This window comes from Oncorhynchus mykiss, chromosome 2, assembly GCF_013265735.2.
Source record: "Oncorhynchus mykiss isolate Arlee chromosome 2, USDA_OmykA_1.1, whole genome shotgun sequence".
Lineage (NCBI taxonomy): Eukaryota > Metazoa > Chordata > Actinopteri > Salmoniformes > Salmonidae > Oncorhynchus > Oncorhynchus mykiss.
In genome coordinates, this window is record NC_048566.1 from 97189967 (window position 1) to 97202794 (window position 12828).

General features: G+C 37.4%; 1 protein-coding gene across 1 annotated transcript in view; it reads right to left on the reverse strand.

The window, feature by feature from the left end:
- Positions 1 to 12828, reverse strand: part of LOC110502515 (reelin-like) — a 298747-nt gene that overhangs the window by 100760 nt on the left and 185159 nt on the right. Inside the window, exons 5-6 of the mRNA XM_036960153.1 lie at positions 7909 to 7941; positions 7724 to 7802 (exon numbers count right to left, since the gene is read on the reverse strand). Coding sequence (XP_036816048.1) covers positions 7724 to 7802; positions 7909 to 7941 — 112 coding nt within the window. The remainder of the gene's footprint in view (positions 1 to 7723; positions 7803 to 7908; positions 7942 to 12828) is intronic.

Consider the following 12828-nt stretch of genomic DNA (forward strand, 5'->3'; position numbering starts at 1 on the left):
TATATATTTGGTACCTATATATTTGTTACCTATATATTTATTACCTGTATATTTGGTACCTGTATTTTTGGTACCTATATATTTGTTACCTATATATTTATTACCTGTATTTTTGGTACCTATATATTTGTTACCTGTATATTTGTTACCTATATATTTGGTACCTATATATTTGGTACCTATACATTTATTACCTATATATTTGTTACCTGTATATTTGGTACCTATATATTTGTTACCTATATATTTATTACCTGTATATTTGGTACCTGTATATTTGGTACCTATATATTTGGTACCTGTATATTTGGTACCTGTATATTTGGTACCTGTATATTTGTTACCTATATATTTATTACCTGTATATTTGGTACCTATATATTTGTTACCTATATATTTATTACCTGTATATTTGGTACCTGTATATTTGGTACCTATATATTTGGTACCTGTATATTTGGTACCTGTATATTTGGTACCTGTATATTTGTTACCTATATATTTATTACCTGTATATTTGGTACCTATTTACCTGGTACCTATATATTTGGTACCTATTTACCTGGTACCTATATATTTGGCACCTATTTACCTGGTACATATACATTTATTACCTATATATTTGTTACCTGTATATTTGTTACCTATACATTTATTACCTATATATTTGTTACCTGTATATTTGGTACCTATATATTTGGTACCTATATATTTGTTACCTATATATTTGGTACCTGTATATTTGGTACCTGTATATTTGTTACCTGTCTATTTGTTACCTGTATATTTGTTACCTATACATTTATTACCTATATATTTGTTACCTGTATATTTGGTACCTATATATTTGGTACCTATACATTTATTACCTATATATTTGGTACCTGTATATTTGGTACCTGTATATTTGTTACCTGTATATTTGTTACCTATACATTTATTACCTATATATTTGTTACCTGTATATTTGGTACCTATATATTTGGTACCTATACATTTATTACCTATATATTTATTACCTGTATATTTGGTACCTGTATATTTGGTACCTATACATTTATTACCTGTATATTTGGTACCTGTATATTTGGTACCTATATATTTGTTACCTATATATTTATTACCTGTATATTTGGTACCTGTATATTTGGTACCTATATATTTATTACCTATATATTTATTACCTGTATATTTGGTACCTATATATTTGTTACCTATATATTTATTACCTGTATATTTGGTACCTGTATTTTTGGTACCTATATATTTGTTACCTATATATTTATTACCTGTATATTTGGTACCTATATATTTGTTACCTATATATTTATTACCTGTATATTTGGTACCTGTATTTTTGGTACCTATATATTTGTTACCTATATATTTATTACCTGTATTTTTGGTACCTATATATTTGTTACCTGTATATTTGTTACCTGTATATTTGGTACCTATATATTTGTTACCTATATATTTATTACCTGTATATTTGGTACCTATATATTTGGTACCTATACATTTATTACCTATATATTTGTTACCTGTATATTTGGTACCTATATATTTGTTACCTATATATTTATTACCTGTATATTTGTTACCTATATATTTGGTACCTATATATTTGGTACCTGTATATTTGTTACCTATATATTTGGTACCTATATATTTGGTACCTATATATTTGTTACCTATATATTTATTACCTGTATATTTGGTACCTGTATTTTTGGTACCTATATATTTGTTACCTATATATTTATTACCTGTATTTTTGGTACCTATATATTTGTTACCTGTATATTTGGTACCTATATATTTGTTACCTATATATTTATTACCTGTATATTTGGTACCTATATATTTGGTACCTATACATTTATTACCTATATATTTGTTACCTGTATATTTGGTACCTATATATTTGTTACCTATATATTTATTACCTGTATATTTGTTACCTATATATTTGGTACCTATATATTTGGTACCTGTATATTTGTTACCTATATATTTGGTACCTATATATTTGGTACCTATATATTTGTTACCTATATATTTATTACCTGTATATTTGGTACCTGTATTTTTGGTACCTATATATTTGTTACCTATATATTTATTACCTGTATTTTTGGTACCTATATATTTGTTACCTGTATATTTGTTACCTATATATTTGGTACCTATATATTTGGTACCTATATATTTGGTACCTATACATTTATTACCTATATATTTGGTACCTATTTATTTGGTACCTGTATATTTGGTACCTATATATTTGTTACCTATATATTTGGTACCTATATATTTGGTACCTATATATTTGGTACCTATATATTTGGTACCTGTATATTCGTTACCTGTATATTTGTTTCCTATATACACTACCATTCAAAAGCTTGGGTTCACTTAGAAATGTTCTTGTTTTTGACAGAAAACATTTACCTATTTACCTGGTACCTGTATATTTGGTAACTATATATTTGGTACCTATATATTTGGTACCTATTTACCTGGTACCTGTATATTTGGTACCTATACATTTGGTATCTATTTACCTGGTACCTATAGATTTGGTACCTATTTACCTGGTACCTGTATATTTGGTACCTATTTACCTGGTACCTGTATATTTGGTACCTATTTACCTGGTACCTATATATTTGGTACCTATATATTTGGAACCTAAATATTTGGTACCTATTTACCCTGTACCTGTATATTTGGTAACTATATATTTGGTACCTATCTATTTGGTACCTATTTACCTGGTACCTGTATATTTGGTACCTATATATTTGGTATCTATTTATCTGGTACCTATATATTTGGTACCTATTTAGCTGGTACCTATTTACCTGGTACCTATATATTTGGTACCTATATATTTGGTACCTATTTACCTGGTAACTATATATTTGGTCCCTATATATTTGGTACCTATACATTTGTTACCTATTTATTTGTTACCTATATATTTGGTACCTATTTATTTGTTACCTGTATATTTGGTACCTATATATTTGGTACCTATACATTTATTACCTATATATTTGTTACCTATATATTTGGTACCTATACATTTGTTACCTATTTATTTGTTACCTATATATTTGGTACCTATTTATTTGTTACCTGTATATTTGGTACCTATATATTTGTTACCTATATATTTGGTACCTGTATATTCGTTACCTGTATATTTGTTTCCTATATACACTACCATTCAAAAGTTTGGATTCTCTTAGAAATGTTCTTGTTTTTGACAGAAAAGCACATTTTTTGTCCATTAAAATAGCATCAAATTCATCAGAAATACAGTGTAGTCATTGTTAATGTTGTAAATGTCTATTGTAGCTGGATACGGCAGATTTTTAATGGAATATCTATATATGCGTACAGAGGCCTACAGGAATGATGGTTGCTGATAATAGGCCTCTTGTCACGTTGGCATAACGGTTTCGGGAGACAAGCGAAGGAATGCGTAACAGGGTTTTTTATTCAGCCCAAATTACGGCGTGCCGTGTAAAGGCCTGGGGATGAAGACCAAACAAACACGTAACAAAAACACAGGGTTGAAACCCAAAACAAACACGTAACAAAAACACAGGGTTGAAACCCAAAACAAACACGTAACAAAACACAGGGTAGAAACCCAAACAAACACGTAACAAAAACACAGGGTAGAAACCCAAACAAACACGTAACAAAAACACAGGGTAGAAACCCAAAACAAAAGAGGGAGGAGAACCTCAAATAAATAACACACAATGATTAACACACGGGACTGGACCCGTAATCAGCTTCGCAATCCACAAGTGCACGAAACCCCAAACACACAGCACAGGTACTCTCACGCTCCAATGGACATGGTAACAATACTGGACAGCACCATGGTGAACAACAGACATGGTAACAATACTGGACAGCACCATGGTGACCAACAGACATGCTAACAATACTGGACAGCACCATGGTGACCAACAGACATGGTAACAATACTGGACAGCACCATGGTGACCAACAGACATGGTAACAATACTGGACAGCACCATGGTGACCAACAGACATGCTAACAATACTGGACAGCACCATGGTGACCAACAGACATGGTAACAATACTGGACAGCACCATGGTGACCAACAGACATGGTAACAATACTGGACAGCACCATGGTGACCAACAGACATGGTAACAATACTGGACAGCACCATGGTGACCAACAGACATGGTAACAATACTGGACAGCACCATGGTGACCAACAGACATGGTAACAATACTGGAGAGCACCATGGTGACCAACAGACATGGTAACAATACTGGACAGCACCATGGTGACCAACAGACATGGTAACAATACTGGACAGCACCATGGTGACCAACAGACATGGTAACAATACTGGACAGCACCATGGTGACCAACAGACATGGTAACAATACTGGACAGCACCATGGTGACCAACAGACATGGTAACAATACTGGACAGCACCATGGTGACCAACAGACATGGTAACAATACTGGACAGCACCATGGTGACCAACAGACATGGTAACAATACTGGACAGCACCATGGTGACCAACAGACATGGTAACAATACTGGACAGCACCATGGTGAACAACAGACATGGTAACAATACTGGACAGCACCATGGTGACCAACAGACATGGTAACAATACTGGACAGCACCATGGTGACCAACAGACATGGTAACAATACTGGACAGCACCATGGTGACCAACAGACATGGTAACAATACTGGACAGCACCATGGTGACCAACAGACATGGTAACAATACTGGACAGCACCATGGTGAACAACAGACACGTATATACAAATACACTCAGTGGGAACAGGGGCCTGGTGTGCACAATGAAAGTTCCAGAAGGATCCGTGACACCTCTATACTCATATGTAGGTATTACATTAAAAACATGAAAATAATTCCAGCCACAATAGTCATTTACATAAAACATGAGCAATGCCTACACTGTATTTCTGATCAATTTGATGTTATTTTAATGGACAGAAAATTGACAATTCTATGTGACCACAAACGTTTGAATGGTAGTGTATATTTGGTACCTATATATTTGGTACCTATATATTTGGTACCTATATATTTGGTACCTATATATTTGGTACCTATATATTTGGTACCTATATATTTGGTACCTATATGTTTGTTGCCTACAGTATAAATGTGGTACCTATATATTCGGTACCTACATATTTATTTGGTACCTATATATTTGGTACCTATATATTTGGTACCTATATATTTGGTGCCTACAGTATATATTTGGTACCTATATATTCGGTACCTACATATTTATTTGGTACCTATATATTTGGTACCTATATATTTGGTACCTATATATTTGGTGCCTACAGTATATATTTGGTACCTATATATTCGGTACCTACATATTTATTTGGTACCTATATATTTGGTACCTATGTATTTGGTACCTATATATTTGGTGCCTACAGTACATATTTGGTACCTATATATGTGGTAGCTATATATTTCTTACCTACATATATATTTGGTATTTATATATTTGTTACATACAGTATATATTTGTTACCTACAGTATATATTTGGTACCTATATATTTGTTACCTATATATTTGTTACATACAGTATGTACTTGTTACCTACAGTATATATTTGTTACCTACAGTATATATTTGTTACCTACAGTATATATTTGGTACTTATATATTTGTTACATACAGTATGTATTTGTTACCTACAGTATGTATTTGTTACCTACAGTATGTACTTGTTACCTACAGTATATATGTGTTACCTACAGTATATATTTGTTACCTATATATTTGTTACATACAGTATGTATTTGTTACCTACAGTATGTACTTGTTAACTACAGTATATATTTGTTACCTATATATTTGTTACCTACAGTATGTACTTGTTACCTACAGTATATATTTGTTACCTACAGTATATATTTGTTACCTACAGTATATATTTGTTACCTACAGTATATATTTGTTACCTACAGTATATATTTGGTACATACAGTATATATTTGTTACATACAGTATATATTTGGTACCTATATATTTGTTACCTACAGTATGTATTTGTTACCTACAGTATATATGTGTTACCTACAGTATATATTTGTTACCTACAGTATGTACTTGTTACCTACAGTATATATGTGTTACCTACAGTATATATTTGTTACCTACAGTATATATTTGTTACCTACAGTATGTACTTTTTACCGACAGTATATATTTGTTACCTACAGTATGTATTTGTTACCTACAATATATATTTGGTACCTATATATTTGTTACCTACAGTATGTATTTGTTACCTACAGTATGTACTTTTTACCGACAGTATATATTTGTTACCTACAGTATGTATTTGTTACCTACAATATATATTTGGTACCTATATATTTGTTACCTACAGTATACATTTGTTACCTACAGTATATATTTGTTACCTACAGTATGTACTTTTTACCTACAGTATATATTTGTTACCCACAGTATGTAATTGTTACCTACAGTATGTACTTTTTACCGACAGTATATATTTGTTACCTACAGTATGCATTTGTTACCTACAGTATATATTTGTTACCTACAGTATATATTTGTTACCTACAGTATGTATTTGTTACCTACAGTATGTACTTTTTACCGACAGTATATATTTGTTACCTACAGTATATATGTGTTACCTACAGTATATATTTGTTACCTACAGTATGTATTTGTTACCTACAGTATGTACTTTTTACCGACAGTATATATTTGTTACCTACAGTATGTATTTGTTACCTACAATATATATTTGGTACATATATATTTGTTACCTACAGTATGTACTTGTGACCTACAGTGTGTATTTGTTACCTACAGTATACATTTGTTACCTAGAGTATATATTTGTTACCTACAGTATGTATTTGGTACCTACAGTATATATTTGGTACCTATATATTTGTTACCTACAGTATGTATTTGGTACCTACAGTATATATTTGTTACCTACAGTATGTATTTGTTACCTATAATATATATTTGGTACCTATATATTTGTTACCTACAGTATGTACTTGTGACCTACAGTGTGTATTTGTTACCTACAGTATACATTTGTTACCTAGAGTATATATTTGTTACCTACAGTATGTATTTGGTACCTACAGTATACATTTGGTACCTATATATTTGTTACCTACAGTATATATGTGTTACCTACAGTATATATTTGTTACCTACAGTATGTACTTGTTACCTACAGTATATATGATATATGTGTTACCTACAGTATATATTTGTTACCTACAGTATATATTTGTTACCTACAGTATACATTTGTTACCTACAGTATATATTTGTGACATACAGTATATATTTGTTACCTACAGTATATATTTGTTACCTACAGTATGTATTTGTTACCTACAGTATGTACTTGTTACCGACAGTATATATTTGTTACCTACAATATATATTTGGTACCTATATATTTGTTACCTACAGTATGTACTTGTGACCTACTGTATGTATTTGTTACCTACAGTATACATTTTTTTACCTACAGTATGTATTTGTTACCTACAATATATATTTGGTACCTATATATTTGTTACCTACAGTATGTACTTGTGACCTACAGTATATATTTGTTACCTATATATATGTGTTACCTACCAGATGCTGGGGTCCAGTTCTCCCTGAAGGCTGGAGTCAAAGTCATCACGTAGCACAGCATGGTTACCATGGATCTCAGCTAGAGGTCACACATAACTTGGTTGAGGCTCCAATAATAAGGACTAACAAATTGGCTATAACCATATTAGAGTGCTTTAAACGTGTGTTAGAAACCAAACACTCACCAAGACTGGGTCTCAACGGGGATTCAGTGGGAGCTGAAACAGAGAGAAGGCATGTCAGTTAACCCAGAACTGTATTCCCTTCATCTGACAGACAGTTGAGGGTGTAGTAGGTCAGCCAAGACATGTCCCTCCAGTCTCAGAGTCACACACTGCTGCTAACGTAGCCAGAGTGATCAGAGATCAGTGATCTGTGATGTGTCACACCTAGCAGTCCCTGGGTGATGTGTGCCTAGACCTATCAGTCCCTGTGTGATGTGTGCCTAGACATATCAGTCCCTGTGTGATGTGTACCTAGACCTAGCAGTCCCTGGGTGATGTGTGCCTAGACCTATCAGTCCCTGTGTGATGTGTGCCTAGACATATCAGTCCCTGTGTGATGTGTACCTAGACATATCAGTCCCTGTGTGATGTGTGCCTAGACGTATCAGTCCCTATGTGATGTGTACCTAGACATATCAGTTCCTGGGTGATGTGTACCTACACATATCGGTCCCTATGTGATGTGTACCAGACCTATCCGTCCCTGGGTGATGTGTGCCTAGACCTATCAGTTCCTGTGTGATGTCAAATCAAATCAAATGTATTTATATAGCCCTTCGTACATCAGCTGATATCTCAAAGTGCTGTACAGAAACCCAGCCTAAAACCCCAAACAGCAAGCAATGCAGGTGTAGTAGCACGGTGGCTAGGAAAAACTCCCTAGAAAGGCCAAAACCTAGGAAGAAACCTAGAGAGGAACCAGGCTATGTGGGGTGGCCAGTCCTCTTCTGGCTGTGCCGGGTGGAGATTACAACAGAACATGGCCAAGATGTTCAAATGTCCATAAATGACCAGCATGGTCGAACAACAACAAGGCAGAACAGTTGAAACTGGAGCAGCAGCACAGCCAGGTGGACTGGGGACAGCAAGGAGCCACCATGTCAGGTATTCCTGGGGCATGGTCCTAGGGCTCAGGTCCTCCGAGAGAGAGAAAGAAAGAGAGAATTAGAGAGAGCATATGTGGGATGGCCAGTCCTCTTATGGCTGTGCCGGGTGGAGATTATAACAGAACATGGCCAAGATGTTCAAATGTTCATAAATGACCAGCATGGTCGAATAATAATAAGGCAGAACAGTTTAAACTGGAGCAGCAGCACGGTCAGGTGGACTGGGGACAGCAAGGAGTCATCATGTCAGGTATTCCTGAGGCATGGTCCTAGGGCTCAGGTCCTCCGAGAGAGAGAAAGAAAGAGAGAAGGAGAGAACTAGAGAACGCACACCTAGATCCACACAGGACACCGAATAGGACAGGAGAAGTACTCCAGACATAACAAACTAAATCAAATAAAATGTTATTTGTCACATACACATGGTTAGCAGATGTTAATGCGAGTGTAGCGAAATGCTTGTGCTTCTAGTTCCGACAATGCAGTAATAACCAACAAGTAATCTAACTAACAATTCCAAAACTACTGTCTTGTACACAGTGTGAGGGGATAAAGAATATGTACATAAGGATATATGAATGATGGTACAGAGCAGCATAGGCAAGATACAGTAGATGGTATCGAGTACAGTATATACATATGAGATGAGTATGTAAACAAAGTGGCATAGTTAAAGTGGCTAGTGATACATGTATTACATAAGGATACAGTCGATGATATAGAGTACAGTATATACGTATGCATGTGAGATTAATAATGTAGGGTAAGTAACATTATATAAGGTAGCATTGTTTAAAGTGGCTAGTGATATATTTACATAATTTCCCATCAATTTCCATTATTAAAGTGGCTGGAGTTGAGTCAGTGTCAGTGTGTTGGCAGCAGCCACTCAATGTTAGTGGTGGCTGTTTAACAGTCTGATGGCCTTGAGATAGAAGCTGTTTTTCAGTCTCTCGGTCCCATCTTTGATGCACCTGTACTGACCTCGCCTTCTGGATGATAGCGGGGTGAACAGGCAGTGGCTCGGGTGGTTGATGTCCTTGATGATCTTTATGGCCTTCCTGTGACATCGGGTGGTGTAGGTGTCCTGGAGGGCAGGTAGTTTGCCCCCGGTGATGCGTTGTGCATCAAACTGACCCTAGCCCCCCGACACATAAACTACTGCAGCATAAATACTGGAGGCTGAGACAGGAGGGGTCAGGAGACACTGTGGCCCCATCCGAGGACACCCCCGGACAGGGCCAAACAGGAAGGATACAACCCCACCCACTTTGCCAAAGCACAGCCCCCACACCACAAGAGGGATATCTTTAACCACCAACTTACCATCCTGAGACAAGGCTGAGTATAGCCCACAAAGACCTCCGCCACGGCACAACCCAAGGGGGGGGGGGGGGGATGGGCGCCCAGCCAGACAGGATGACCACATCAGTGAATCAACCCACTCAGGTGACGCACCCCCTCCAGGGACGGCATGAGAGAGCCCCAGTAAGCCAGTGACTCAGCCCCTGTAATAGGCTTAGAGGCAGAGAATCCCAGTGGAAAGAGGGGAACTTGCCAGGCAAAGACAGCAAGGGCGGTTCGTTGCTCCAGAGCCTTTCCGTTCACCTTCCCACTCCTGGGCCAGACTACACTCAATCATATGACCCACTGAAGAGATGAGTATTCAGTAGAGACTTAAAGTTTGAGACCGAGTTTGCGTCTCTGACATGGGTAGGCAGACCGTTCCATAAAAATGGAGCTCTATAGGAGAAAGCCCTGCTTCCAGCTGTTTGCTTAGAAATTCTAGGGACAATTAGGAGGCCTGCGTCTTGTGACCGTAGCGTACGTGTAGGTATGTACGGCAAGACCAAATCGGAAAGATAGGTAGGAGCAAGCCCATGTAATGCTTTGTAGGTTAGCAGTAAAACCTTGAAATCAGCCCTTGCTTTGACAGGAAGCCAGTGTAGAGAGGCTAGCATTGGAGTAATATGATCACATTTTTTGGTTCTAGTCAGGATTCTAGCAGCCGTATTTAGCACTAACTGAAGTTTATTTAGTGCTCTATCCGGGTAGCCGGAAAGTAGAGCATTGCAGTAGTCTAACCTAGAAGTGACAAAAGCACAGATTCATTTTTTTGCATCATTTTTGGACAGAAAGTTTCTGATTTTTGCAATGTTACGTAGATGGAAAAAAGCTGTCCTTGAAATGGTCTTGATATGTTCTTCAAAAGAGAGATCGGGGTCCAGAGTAACGCCGAGGTCCTTCACAGTTTTATTTGAGACGACTGTACAACCATTAAGATTAATTGTCAGATTCAACAGAAGATCTCTTTGTTTCTTGGGACCGAGAACAAGCGTCTCTGTTTTGTCCGAGTTTAAAAGTAGAACGTTTGCAGCCATCCACTTCCTTATGTCTGAAACACATGCTTCTAGCAAGGGCCATTTTGGGGCTTCACCATGTTTCATTGAAATGTACAGCTGTGTGTCATCCGCATAGCAGTGAAAGTTAACATTATGTTTTCGAATAACATCCCCAAGAGGTAAAATATATAGTGAAAACAATAGTGGTCCTAAAACGGAACCTTGAGGAACACTGACATTTCCAGTTGATTTGTCAGAGGACAAACCATTCACAGAGACAAACTGATATCTTTCCGACAGATAAGATCTAAACCAGGCCAGAACTTGTCCGTGTGTACCTAGACATATCGGTCCCTGTGTGATGTGTACCACACCTATCAGTCAGTCCCTGTGTGATGTGTATCTAGAGCTATCAGTCCCTGGGTGATGTGTACCACACCTATCAGTCCCTGGGTGATGTGTACCACACATATCAGTCCATATGTGATGTGTACCTAGACATATCAGTTGCTACGTGATGTGTACCTAGACATATCAGTCCTTGTGTGATGTGTACCTAGGCATATCAGTCCCTATGTGATGTGTACCTAGACATATCAGTCCATATGTGATGTGTACCTAGACATATCAGTCCCTATGTGATGTGTACCTAGACATATCAGTCCCTGGGTGATGTGTACCTAGACCATTCAGTTCCTGTGTGATGTGTACCTAGACATATCGGTCCCTGTGTGGTGTCACACCTAGCAGTCCCTGGGTGATGTGTGCCTAGACCTACCAGTCCCTGGGTGATGTGTACCTAGACCTATCAGTCCCTGGGTGATGTGTGCCTAGACCTATCAGTCCCTGGGTGATGTGTGCCTAGACCTGTCAGTCCCTGTGTGATGTGTACCTAGACATATCAGTCCCTGTGTGATGTGTGCCTAGACGTAACAGCCCCTATGTGATGTGTACCCAGACATATCAGTCCCTGGGCGATGTGTACCTAGACCTATCAGTTCCTGGGTGATGTGTACCTAGACATATCGGTCCCTGTGTGATGTGTACCACACCTATCAGTCCCTGTGTGATGTGAACCTAGACCTAATAGTCCCTGTGTGATGTGTACCTAGACATATCGGTCCCTGTGTGATGTGTACCAGACCTATCCGTCCCTTTGTGATGTGTACCTAGACCTAGCAGTCCCTGGGCGATGTGTGCCTAGACATATCAGTCCCTGTGTGATGTGTGCCACACCTAGCAGTCCCTGGGTGATGTATGCCTAGACATATCAGTCCCTGTGTGATGTGTACCTAGATCTATCAGTCCCTGGGTGATGTGTACCTAGATCTATCAGTCCCTGGGTGATGTGTACCTAGACCTAATAGTCAATGGGTTATGTGTACCTAGACCTAACAGTCTTTAAGTGATGTGTACCTAGACCTGTCAGTCCCTGGGTGATGTGTGCCTAGACATATCAGTCCCTGGGTGATGTGTACCTAGACATATCAGTCCCTATGTGATGTGTACCTAGATATATCAGTCCCTGGGTTATGTGTACCTAGACATATCAGTCCCTGGGTGATGTGTACCTAGACATATCAGTCCCTATGTGATGTGTACCACACCTAACAGTCCCTCTGAATTGGACAAAGTCAAGGCAGGGAGCTGGA